At 35.4% G+C, this 13,996-nt stretch overlaps 1 protein-coding gene across 1 annotated transcript in view; it reads right to left on the bottom strand.

The window, feature by feature from the left end:
* LOC111512102 (serine protease ndl) overlaps positions 1 to 13,996 on the bottom strand; it is a 138,973-nt gene that overhangs the window by 41,939 nt on the left and 83,038 nt on the right. The window contains exons 15-17 of the mRNA XM_023168198.2: positions 12,237 to 12,375; positions 7,749 to 7,905; positions 478 to 654 (exon numbers count right to left, since the gene is read on the bottom strand). Coding sequence (XP_023023966.2) covers positions 478 to 654; positions 7,749 to 7,905; positions 12,237 to 12,375 — 473 coding nt within the window. The remainder of the gene's footprint in view (positions 1 to 477; positions 655 to 7,748; positions 7,906 to 12,236; positions 12,376 to 13,996) is intronic.

The following is a 13,996-nucleotide window of genomic DNA, read 5'->3' as shown; positions in this document are numbered from 1 at the left end:
CTCAGGTACACATTTTCAACATTACTTGGCTAGGTAAAACTCAGATACTAAATATTCAGGAACTTCAAATTCTTAAAGTACATAAAAAGCATTGAATATGTATATTTCAGTTGGTATAGACATGCCTAAAGAAGGTATTGTATGGCGAAACACCTGTTGCGTTTTTTGTAAAACTGTTTATTGGACATCTCACAATAGTGTGTTCCTAGAAGTTATGGATTTTCATCAAGTATCGGCCAATCACATCACATATTTTATATAACACTAGATAATAACAAAACTTATTAGATAAATGACGGCCACATAATCAACGCTTGTTAAAGAAAGAAGATTTATTCTTAAAATAATTATGATTTGCTGCTCTCGACATCTAGTATCGAGTAGTACCAGAAAAAATTAGAGAAAAAGTAACAGAAAATACAGTTTTCTGCTTCGAAATTCGAAATTAGATTCCTGCATCTATTGCTGACTACTTACCGCAATCACCCGTACGATGGCAGTACCGTTCTTTCTCGTAGCACAAATCAGGCTGCTCGTCTTCGCCGCTCCTGCAGTCAGGTATGCCATCACAAATTTGGTTTCTTTCTAAGCATTCCCCTAGCTCACATCTGAATCCGTCACACCGTGGACCTTCCAGTTCGAAAGGGGTTCGTTCTGAAATTTGATTTATCGTTCGTAGACATGCGAAACGTCAATAAATTTTTTTCAGTTCAACACGGAGGGTATATCTTCATACATTATGCGTATGTGGGATGGAAGAGGGCTGTAAATAATACGAATGGGTGTAGGGATCAGGGCGTGGGGTGGACGTAATAATGCTTTATCATAGGATGCTCATGGTTGATTTATGAGGACTAATGGTATAATTATATGATGAGGCATATAGTATGGTCATACTGCCAGAAAGTTACAAAAAAAAAATGAAAAGTAGCAGTTTTTCGTCAGATTATAGGGACAATTTCTTTTGTTTTTCATTTCTATTTAGGAAATGGTAGATAAGACTCGCGACAATCAGTGGCTATTTTGGTGAGAATTTGAACATATTTGAAATTGCCGGATTTCGTTTGTTGGCTTCTTCGCCTCCATTTCTGAAAATAAAGTACAGAAATTTTTGTGCTGTTTTGTGATTTCAAACAGCAGTTGAGTGTGTTGGACTGTTTCATTATTGTTTTTTTTTAGTCAATAATATATATACTTAATATAATATTAATATAATATTAATAATATTTGCAAACATCTGCAATATGGGAAATGTACGAGGTCTGTTAAAAAATGAGGTGAATTTTCAAATTTTGCGGGCTACCTACATTATATTAGAAAGTGGTAGACTCGTCTCCGATCGTACATATGTTCACACACTGAGCTGTTTAGCATATTTAGTTTGTTGGTGAAAGGCATAAAAGTTAGAAGTGCTTTGCCTTTTAGGTGATTTTATGTTTTTGAAAAAAAATGGATCGAAGAATTTGCATCGAATGTTATGTACAAGATGGAATTAATACCCAAAAATACTTGAAATATTGACAGTAGTATTTGATTGAAAATGACATCTCGGGAATAATTAAATCAGAATCAATTGTGATAAAGAAGGTGTGCCACAGCGATCCATCCTAGGCCCATTATCATATTCCTATACTGTACACAAATGAAATACCAAATGTAGTTAATGAAGATATTGTATTATATATGCTGATAATATATCGGTCATCGTAAAAGAAAAGAACTCTTAGTTGGTCATGACAAAGACAACAAATGTGCTAGATGTATTAAACAATTTCTTCACAGCAAATGACCTACTACTTAATATTGACTGAACTCAAATAATTCATTTCGCAAATAGAACCTTGCCAGAGTTGAATACTTTTGAATATAATAATCAAAATATAAACATATGCAATCAGGTAGTAAAATTTTTGGGGCTGTTAAAAGATAGGAGACTGGACTGGAAAAATCACATAGACTACTTATCAAAAAATATTGCAAAATATTGTTGTGCATTGAGAATACTGTCGAAACATGTCTCAACCGAAGCTGCACTTTCTGCATACCATGCTTATATTCAATAAAACATTGAATTATATTCTGGGGAAACTCTGTTGATATCTCTAGGATACTCAGACTACAAAAAAATGTATCAGGTATATAACGATAGCTGCAGTGATTCTTTTAGTAGGAGCCAAATTTCGAAATGGATAAATCTCTCTCTCTCTCTCTATATATATATATATATATATATATATATATATATATATATATATATATATATATATACATACAGAGAAATGTCAAATATAGCGTTATAAACATTCACAATAAATTTCCACTCACTCTAAAGGAGGCTCTAGACGGTCAATCATTTTGAACAAAAGTTTGAGTCAATCGATTGACTCAAGCGTGATTGACCGTGTAGGAACCTGTTTGACGCTTGAAGCGAGGCTTGATGGTGATTGATAGAAATTTTGAATGACTCAAGCGGTTGAGGGAGGAGGTTGACCGTCTAGGGCAATTTTTGTCAAGCATTGCGTCTTGCGTCAGTCATTAGGTAGAGGCCATGGCGTTCGCTACGGAAAGCGAGCTTCCCGAAAACTCTGGGCGGCAATTCATTAACCTGTTGATTGAATTATATCACGATTGTCCGGAGTTATGGAAAGTGAAGAGCAAGGACTATTACAACAGGAACAAGAAAACTGCATCATTACCATGTACCACTCCTTCAACCACCGTCGTTTCTTTTTCTGTTGTTTTTTCCGCTTAAGGGCAACCAATGTAAGGGAGAGGAAGGCCAAATCCGTGTTTGAAACCTTACTCACCGAAATGAACCACCAGCGAAAGAACAACAAGTGTGCACTGGTCCCATTTCTGGTGAGAAGAATATTTTGATTAAAAGATCGATGGGCTGATTGCAGTTGATTGAAGCTCGCGTCAATCGATTGACTGAATCGTTTGATCAAGCAGATTGATCGTTTAGGGCCACCTTGAGAAATCTAATTTCAACAATGAAATGCCATTTGAAGAACTACCTCATAGGAAAACCTTATTATAGCTTGCAGGAATTCTTAAATGATAGTATACTAACTACATGAATGTTATTTATATATGCCTGATTATTTTATTTTTGTCTCAAAACTAATTGTGTGATAATATTGATTATATATGTGAAGCTTTGATTTGTTATTCAGTTATTTATTGCTGACATGTTCCACACTCCTCTGAGTTTATATATCTGTTTAAAAAAATCTGTTTTAAAATCTGTTTTTCCGTCAATCAGCTGTCGCCCCCATACGAACGACAACTCTCAGAAGTTGAGAAACTTGTGCGAGCTAAGGACTAACGAGGTCTTACCTTTCAACGTGTGATTCCTTACACATGTACATTATATGTAGCCGGAGCAAATAAAGATATATCTATCTATATATCTATTTATCTACGGTAACTGTACTCTGAGTCAGGAAAATATTTACGAGTGGTATACGCTTTTCACAGAAGGTCGAGAAGATGTGAATAACGCCGCTCGTCCTGGACGACCCAGCATATCTACAATTGATGAAAATGTTCAGAAAGCGAAGAAAATTGTTATGGAGAATCGTCAAATCACTGTTATAGAAGTTGCTGAGGATGTCTGTATATCGAATGGCTCATGCCAAGCAATTTTTTCGGAAATTTTTGGGCAGCAAAGTTCGTTTCAAAATTGCTGAATTTTGACCAAAAATAATCGTGGCATGAGCATCGCTAAGGAATAGTTGAATGACGTCAGTGGCGGTACTGATTTGCTAGAAAGGGTCATAACTAGTAACGAATCATAGGTAAATGGTTATGAAATCGAAACCAAAATGTAATCGTCTCAAATCAAGAGCCTAGGAGAGCCAAGACGAAAAGAAGCAGGCCAAGTTCGATCAAATGTCAAGGTTTCACTCACTGTTTCTCACCGTGGTAAAATGCATCAGGAGTGTATGCCACAAGGTCGTACGATAATGCACCTGCTCACTCGTAATTTTTTGGCCAAAAACAAAACCGTAATCATGCCTCAGCCACCAAATTCACCAGATTTGGCCCGGTGCGACTTTTTCTTGTATCCAAGATTGAAGAGACCCATGGAAGGACAGCGTTTTACGAGGATTGAGGAGATAAATAGCGAATAGCTGAGAGAACTCTAGGATATAGCAAAATGTGCATATCAGAACTACTGCGAGATTGGGAAAAACTCTGCACTAAAGAATTGATAAAAAATTAAAATCCACCTTATTTTTTGAACAGACCTCTTATACAAGAAATATTCATTTACAGAGTTTCCGCAAAGTATGATATAAACTCGATATTTCCAAAACCAAAGGTACAAAAACCTGAAACACGTCGATTTTTAATTACAATATTCTACATTTTATACCAAAATTTCATTATACATGGTGATCCATATTAATGTGATGACGTCATCTGTCATTTTTTTAAAATCCTACACCCTGTATTTGGTATCATTTTAAGATAATCCGTAACGAGCTGATTCCGAAAAGGTATGATACTTGGGGTCTAACGGACAGAATTTGAAAGATTTGCGCTTAGAAAATAAATTTTATTGATATCTAGTAAAATTAGAAATTAATTAGTTATTTTATATTTTTTTTAATGATTAATTTAACAATGGGAAAGTAATCCAGTAATAAATACATTACTTTATTTTAAATGTTCGAACTGAAGTCCTTGCTGTAGTTGACAGTAACCGTTCTAACAAGTATTTCTTAATGATTTCAAAAAACTAGGCGGCTATTTTCTTCTTGTTATTGTGAAATGTCATTATTTTGATTTGCGTTCAGTAACTGTTGAATAGGACAGTAGTTTTTGTATTAATTCATGAATTTTCTGTAGTATTGCTTCGAATTAATTTGAAGTATTAGGTAATGAATTTAAGTGCAAAGCAAATAATTGAAATACTTATGATGATTGGCTATGGAGACAGATCGCGAACTCAGATGGAAGCGTGTAACTTATTTAATGAAAAATATTCAGAAAGACGCATAACGCAGCACGTCAGCAGTAAGTAAGATTGAAAAGTAATTTCGAGAAACTGGTACAGTTGAAAATGCACGCAAATCAGGTCGTCCTTCTGTGAATGATGATACAAAACTAGATATTCTACTTGCTTTTGAAGAAGATTGCACACTTCTGTTCGTAAGGTTAGTCGTGATTTAGATGTCAGTAAAACAAATGTACACAAAATATTGAAATTGAAAAAATGGCATCCCTTTAAAATCGCACTTCTACAGGAATTAAACGAGGATGATCCAGATAGAAGAATAGAATTTTGTGAAGCCATGAAGGATAACTGTCACCGAGATGGTCTTCTCGTAAAAATATAATTTTTTCTGATGAAGCCACTTTTACATTAAATGGTGGGGTCAACCGTCAGAATTGTAGAGGGCTAAAGAAACCCCCCACTGGATGCGTGAGCATCATACACAATACCCGCAAAAGGTAAATGTATGGGCTTTCATTGTAAGAAACAGAATCATCGGACCCTACTTTTTCGACGGTATTTTAGACGGGCCAACATACCTTCAGTTTTTAAGAGGAAATCTTGTACCTACTTTAATTAATTTATTCCCTAGTAGAATTAATCCTGGAAGTTTTGATGAAAGTTTATGGTTTCAACAGGTTGGTGCGCCTCCACATTATGCTGCAGATGTTCGAAGGTATCTCGACCAAATGTTTAGGAACCGATGCATTGGCAGACGTGGACATATTGAATGGCCAGTGAGGTCGCCAGACTTAAATCCGTTGGATTACTTTATGTGAAGAATGCCGTTTATGAAACGAAACCAGCAAATATTTGAGAATTAAAAGAGAGAATTCGAACAGAAATAAACAATATTTCTCAAGAAACCATACAACAAACATACAAGAATTTATTCAACGTTTAGGTTACTGTCAAATACAGCAGGGACTACAGTTTGAACATTTAAAATTAGGTCAGGTATTTATTACTGGATTACTTTCCCATTGTTAAATTAATCATTAGGAAAAAATGTAGAATAATTAATTAATTTCTACTTTTATTAGATATCAATAAAATTAATTTTCTAAGCACACATCTTTCAAATTCTGTCCGTTAGACCCCAAGTATCATACGGAATCAACTCGTTACGGATTATCTAAAACTGACACCAAATACAGGGTGTTGCATTTAAAAAAATTACCAATGACGTCATCACATTAATATGGATCATCCTGTAGAATGAAATTTTGTTGTGAAATGTAGAATATTAAAATTAAAAATCGACGTGTATCAGGTTTTTGTGAAACGACCTTTGGTTTTGGAAATATCGAATTCAGAGGGCTATTTTGGAAGTAGTCAAAATCAAACAAATATGATGATGTAGATTATTACAACAAATGATTCTTCAAGGCAAATTTAGTTTTTCCGTATGGAAAAATTGTTTAATTCCATATGGAAATTCATCAAAGGCAAGTATTCTTTTGTTGAACATCAATTTTCTGAAGTATCATACCTTTTCGGAATCAACTCGTTACGGATTATCTAAAACTGACACCAAATACAGGGTGTTGCATTTAAAAAAATTACCAATGACGTCATCACATTAATATGGATCATCCTGTAGAATGAAATTTTGTTATGAAATGTAGAATATCAAAATTAAAAATCGACGTGTATCAGGTTTGTGTGAAACGACCTTTGGTTTTGGAAATATCGAATTTAGAGGGCTATTTTGGAAGTAGTCAAAATCAAACAAATATGATGATGTAGATTATTACAACAAATGATTCTTCAAGGCATATTTAGTTTTTCCGTATAGAAAAATTGTTTGATTCCATATGGAAATTCATCAAAGGCAAGTATTCTTTTGTTGAACATCAATTTTCTGAAGGTGGAAGGCCAGCCCAAGCGTTAGCCAACCCAAGCGATATCTCGTGTTGGTTGTTGGTTCAAGCCCGAGACTAAACGATCGATTTTTATTTGCTATCGTCCTTAGCTCGCACAAGTTTCGACTTCTGAGGGTTGTGGTTCGTAGGGGTGCGACAGCTGGTTAACGGAAAAACAGATTTTTAAACTTATCAAAGATCACGAAATCTGTTCTCTATATGAGTTACCGTAAATTGCTATATTGGAGAACGGTTCATCGAAAACATACTTCGATTCTTTCTCTTTCTATATTTTTTATTCGTGAAGAACTGAAGATGCGACATGCAATTATATATACGATATTGATATACCAGCTCTTATTTCAGTACATTTTGATAAAATTCTCTCTTATTCCTCAATTGAATTTCTACCTTTTCTTGTTGTATAAAAATATGAACATCTATCGATGGGATATTGAATGGAAAACATTTTTTCTGGAAAATGTATCATTGACCTTTTTTGGCTATCAATATATTTGAAAACTCCTTTGACATCTATCAAGAACGCTGGAAACTGAAACGAAGGAAAAAAGAAACTTATAGTATCATAGTATTTTTTTTAATTTTGAAGACGGAGATCTCCAAAATGTTTAGATTAGTATCTGTTTTGTTTATAGTACAAGTAACTGAATATCTGTGATTTGAATTTAAGCAATCACGTATCGGGGTCAAACCAAAATATGTAACCTTTCTAATTCTGCAGATTTTGTTTGTGAAAGCTGAGAATAACCAACAGAAGTTCAAAAGGTACTTTTCTTTTAAAATCAACGACCTCCAGCTTATATCAGAAACACCTGTTTGAAGAAAGTATGAAACGAAACTATAATATATAAGCTTACCCATGGCTTCCAAAAGTTTGTTCTTGTAATAAGGTATACTTGTGAATATTGTGACAGCAGCCAGTCCACAAAATCCGTTTTTTTCGAAATAAACCGCTGCTGGGTACCACCCATTGCCGGAATCACAAACTATAGTTCCACTCCATGGATCAGGACTCTGAAGGAAAACTAAGTGGAAATATATGGAGTCTTACATATCATTGAGAAATGTAATAAAAATAAAATAAGAAAAAAAAATCAACATCTATTCTTTTCTCATCGCAGCATGAAGAATAGTTAAGAACATTATATTCCTCAAATTGAGCATGCGAGTTGAATATTTCACCAGGTAAACTGCTGATGAGCTGAAATTCAAAATAGATCATTGCTAAGTTACATGTTTGTAAGAAAATAAATATTTCGAAATAAAATCCCGAAACATTCATCCCTCCCAAGGTAAAGTCGAAGTGAACGATATTGTACACTTTCAAAGTCGGCGGCACTCTCAAAGGCCAAAAAACCAATACATAGAAATGAACCGGCAGCAAACTAGGCCACGTGGACTATAGACGTGGCGGTTCGTATTGGATAATTTTTTCTAACCGAGTTTTATGATTGGCTGAAGAGTCATAAAATTAAATTTGAAGTCATGTTACGGTGAAGAATAGAAATCGGGAATGCGGGGATGGTTATCGCCGACGTGTTCAGTTTAGGAACTGATCGCGATTTGAGTGTTGAAATTCGATATTGGTGCAGTTATAATTACTTGAAATTTTTGTTATTTTGTTTCAAATGTGGCGTCTTTAGGCAAGTACTAATAGCAATAACGAGTGTGATAACAACGCAGACTTTTCTCAGTGTAGTGATTCCAATAGCGATGGTGAGCAATGCGAAAAAGAAATACCAGTGAAAAAGATTCGGATGCATTTGAATATTGAAACACAGGGAGTATGTTTCAATGTATATGAGAATCTACATCTCAAGTTTCGTTTCGAGGGAAACAAATTATTACAAGCAACATCAGATTTGACCGAAATTCCTTTCTCAACTGTACCTAAAATAGTCGAAAACAAACCTTATGAACTCAAGACGCGATGTGATACAGGATTACCAAAACCTTTAGATGTTCGTCTAATAAAATCATCAAAAAAAAAGAATATACAAAAGCAGTGAGATTCCTACAACTGAAGTCATAAGAAAGAATTCGAATACTTTCGGCCATAACGTGAGCTGCTGTTACAAAACTCTTCAGAACTGGATAGAGAAACTAGTATTTAGATTCAAAATAATGAACAAACTTCAAGCAGTTATGGAGAGCAGAAGAATAGGGAAACTGCGTAACAAATGGCAAATATAACAAATAATTAAATATAGACAAGAACAACAGTCAATTTTCTATTTGGACGAATCTTGGTATGACATTCACGACACATTTGGGAAAAGGTGGACTAATGGTACGAGAATGTGTTCACCTAACATGCCAAAGGATCGCGATTAATCATTGTGCATTGCGGAGGAAGTAAAGGATGGGTTCCGAATTCTCTGAAATTATGATGAAAAAACTTGAGGACTACAATGTTGACTATCATAAGAAAATGGAAGCTAATATTTTCGAGCAATGGTTTGAAAACACATTGATCCCAAATTTGGATGCGAATAGTGTAATAGTTCTTGATACGGCGACAGTTCATCAAAGTACCGAATAAAAATTTGAGTAAAGTTGAAATACAAAGTTTTTTAATGGATAACACGTTGTATTTTGAAGATTACTACACCAAAAATCAACTACTTGGAGTTTCACAGACAAAAACAATTGAAAAAGTGTATGCCCTTGAGGGTATTGCTGAAAAGTATGGACACACCATACTAAGATTTCTCCCCTCATTTTTGTGTTTTCAGTCCCATCGAGTTGATTTGGGGAAAATTGAAACAAAGCCTCAGGCGTAATAATAATTTTCCAAAATTTGATGAGAAGGTAATAAAGCTAATTAAAGAAGAAGTATCTAATAATACCGAAGAAGACTGGCGGAAAAGGACTTATAAAAGTAATTTTAGTTAAAAATACTATATGGAGATTGGACACTTCCATATTGATGGTAAAAATAAATAAATTATTGATTTAAATGACGACAGTGATAGTGAAACAGAGAATGTGGAAGAGGAATTATCAGAAGCTTTCCAAGAAAGTTGGTGAAGTGTTTTTGAAGCGATCGATTGTATATATATGTGAGTAAGTGAGTAAGTTGAATCCCTACTTTTTATATAAAGGAAATATTTATTATATATATTATTATATATATTTTTATTATATGTATATAATATAGTTATTATGATTCTTAAATAATCAGAAATGATTATTGAATAACGAAATTAGTTAGCTCCCTGACTATACTTTTAAAGGGGAGCTGTTGGAAAGTAGGTTGCACTATATCGTTTACTTGAACTATACCTACACAGTAGGCTCTGGTAAATGCCTGCCGAAAATCAACTTCTTCCCAGGCCAATGCCACGCGTATGCACTGATGCATGATACCTCACAGAGGTTGTACGAGGGTGGTCTGAAAGTTTTCCGTCCCAACAAAGATACAAGACATTCTTTCAGTTTTTTTTTATTTTTTACACAGTCTCCTTTTAACTCTACACATTTCTCCCAGCGATGTTCCCATCTCTGGAACCCGTCCAAATAGTACTCGACGTTTTTTCTGCAAAATAATTGTTCACGTATGTGATTGCCTCTTCATTTGACGAGAATCTCTGTCCTCCGAGAGCAAGTTTCAGATGAGGGAACGTCGCTTGGGGCTGGATCTGGTGAGATAGGCGAATGGTCAAGCACTTCAAACCGTAATTCGTGGATTTTCGCCATGGCAAACGCTGAGGTGTAAGACGGTGTGTTGTCTTGGTGAAACAGGATTTTTTTTTCTGCGAATATGAATGTTTCCGCTTTCACTTTGTCAAGTTATGATGTGTAGTATGCCTCTGTAATGGTTTTCTTTTTGAAGATAATCGATTGAAATAACTCCATGACTATCCCAAAAAACAGTCGCCATGAATTTCCTAGCCAAAAACCAGTTTTTGGCTAGGCGCCTAAACTGCGCCAATATAACATTGGAAATGTGCATCCGAACACGTTTTTAGCCTAACGTGAGCAATCGCGGCAACAAATGCGCGGACAGCTTTCTTATGTCTGAATGCTGATTCAACTTGCGACGTTCTTTTAACATGTTAATAATCTCTGCTACCTCTCTCACTTGAATTCGGCGGTCGTCTAGTACCAATTGGTGAACGTTGACGATGTTTCCAGCGGTAGTTGCAGTTTTTTGAACGTCCCGAACGTTCATCATCTCCCAAGCTCTCACGGCCACGTTTAAATTCAGCTGCCCGAAAATTCACAGAGTCCAATTCATAGGCGTATTGCCTTTCAAAAACATATATTCAAAAAACACCTACATCATCTCATTCAAACGTTTGTTACATAAAAACTGCGAGTCCAAAATGGCTGAAACTTTGGTGAGTGATGATGAACAACGAAATTCACTAGCTCTCATTTACGATTGCTACTATCTTCAGGTTGAGGTCGAAAACTTTTCAGACCACCGTCGTATCTTGCACATGTTTCTCGTTTATCCAGCAGCAAGTTATATGTATTATTTTAAAATTAGGAGCAGATAATTGTTAGTTCAAAGATGGATCAAAAACACTTTCCGGTTCTGGTACAGGTGTTTTCAGTCGCAGATCCAGGACAGATATTAACCTGCCTAGGAACTTATGCAACTGTTTTTCAAGCGGAAATTTACACTATCGAATTATTTGCGAAGAGATTGGAAGAATCCAACCTTATACACAAGTCAATAAAAATATTCTCGGACAGGCAAGCAGCGTTTGGAGCTCTTGGCTCCTACCGAGAAATATCTGAATTGCCAAAAACGACTCTCCTCAATAGGAAGACTCAACAGATTGTGTCTGGTCTGGATTCCTGGCCATACTGGCCCTGAAGGCAATGGGGATGCTGACTCCCTTGCAAAGTACGGTGCTGCAAGCAGCTTCATCGGACCAGTACCTGTCATTGGCATCGCTTTATGCTTTACCAAACTAAGATTAAACAACTGGATAGCAAGAAGATTTATGGACTTCTGGCAGAATCTTCCAGGATAGACTCTCTCCAAGGCATCTATTCACTATTCGAAGCTTGATACCAAACAGTTGTAGGACTACAGTAGGAATGAACTACGATGTCTAACAGGCCTTCTCACAGATCAGTGTCATTTGAATCATCATATGTAGAGACTGGGACTGTCGGAAGACAGTGTGTGTCGCTTCTGTTTGGTAAATGATGAAACAACAGAGCACATACTTTGGTCCTGTCCCGCTGGAGGCCGAATCCGGTTTTTAGAGTTCGTCAGAGCCATACTCTTACCATCTGACCTGGAGGATCGAATAGACTCACTCACTTTGGACCTAACCTAACCTAACCTAACCTAACTTATATGTATCATTAGAAATCAGACATACCTTACATTGATCGGTAATTTTGCTTTCGAAACATCTAAATCCAACGATGCAGTTCTGGATTGGTTGAAGTTTTATGAATCTTGCTTTTCTTTCATGAAGCCCTACAGCAATGCATTCTTCTTTTCGTCGTCTGTCTCTTCTGCGAAAAATCAAAATCAGGCAATAGCCATTTATGCAAAGAAGAAAAATACATTATTTTAAATGGAATGGGAAGTTAGGTTCACGTTTTGATAACCAACTTTTATTTCATCTTTCCCAAAAAATAACGGCTGGTTGAATAGTGAATGTGATTTTTTGGTTATGCATGATATGTAAATTTTTTCATTCATGAAAATATAAGTAGACAAAAAATGTCTGCAAAATTAATAATTGAAAGTTGTTTTGTTTTTTTTGCGTAATTCTTGTGTTTTTGCTGTGCTGAATTCGAAAATGACTTTCATTTTGTCATGAATGTCACGTTTTCTGAAATTGTAGGTAAATATGGCAAACAAGTTATCGCTATGGAACAAAAAATTTTATCTGAAAAAATGTTGGTTGGGTAACAGGATCAATTTTTTCTCAAAAAAGAAAATGCATTCAATTGAATTCGAAACGTCGGCAGGAAAACAATTGTTTTTTTTAGAAAAAATTGATCGTGGTGGTTAACGAAAATTTTATATTTATAACCAGTTGTTGCCCGCGGCTTCGCCCGCGAAAAATTTGGTTTGTCGAATTCAATTTCGTGACAGATCATTTCAAACAAATAGTTACATTATTTTTTGTTAACCCAAAACTTCAGGGTACCAACTTCAAAACAGACAACATTCAATACAATCTTTAAACCCCTATTTTCCCCCCTTGGAGATGGAAATTCCTGATTCCCTTTCTTGATGCTTATTTACGCAATACAAATAACCTATCTGCATAGATTCTAGGTTCAGTAGCTTCGGCTGTAAGTTAATATGAGAGCGGGCAACATCTAGTAATTCATATTTTTACTTTAAAAATACAGAACTAAAAAAAAATATGCCAAGTGCACAAGTAATGAATAGCTTCGAGAATTATGTTACCTATAAAGAAATTTGCAAAACTAACACAACGGTCAATGACGTCTGCCCTCACACAGCTGCCAGCGTTTGGGTGGCATTCTCGGCGATGACGCTTCGTTGCTTAGACCGCTCCTCTACCCTTGCGCATCCCCCACCGTCGTCTTACAGTAGACGCGACGTGTAATGGCTTAGTGCGTTGCGTCAATTCAATCATATCGTGATAAATTTTGAACGATTCGTCCAAATTACTTAGTGTGAAAGACAAATATTGTCTATATTGAATACTTAAAACGAGAATTGTATACATTTTTATATGAATTTGACAGATATTCTATAACGTGCATTGTAAAAAAAGTATCCAATTGAATTTTATTTATGGCTCAGTATTTTGTATATGTTGGCTACCACATAAGAGGTAGATATGTGCTATCGCCGACTTTTATTTAGAACTATTTGAAATAAACAATCTTACGGTACATTATCTCCAACGGTATAGGCAGTGCACGAAAAGATAGCTCAGTTAGCAAGAATTTTTACGACTTACTCAATACTTATCGTTAAATTATGACCAAAATTACACAAAACCTTTGTGAATTGTAGGCTATATGTTACTGTGATGTATAAGCTGTATTTATCTATCTTAAGTATCTTTATTTATCTAAATCTATTCAATCGTTTAGGCGTGAGAGATCCATAAACATACATGCACACATGCAGCCTTACAAACTTTCA

Source organism: Leptinotarsa decemlineata, unplaced genomic scaffold (assembly GCF_025532065.1).
Source record: "Leptinotarsa decemlineata unplaced genomic scaffold, Ldec_3_MD MMD2_tig00000026_RagTag_RagTag, whole genome shotgun sequence".
NCBI lineage: Eukaryota > Metazoa > Arthropoda > Insecta > Coleoptera > Chrysomelidae > Leptinotarsa > Leptinotarsa decemlineata.
Note: the sequence above shows the minus strand (reverse complement) of the source record. Positions and strands in the feature narration are given on the sequence as shown.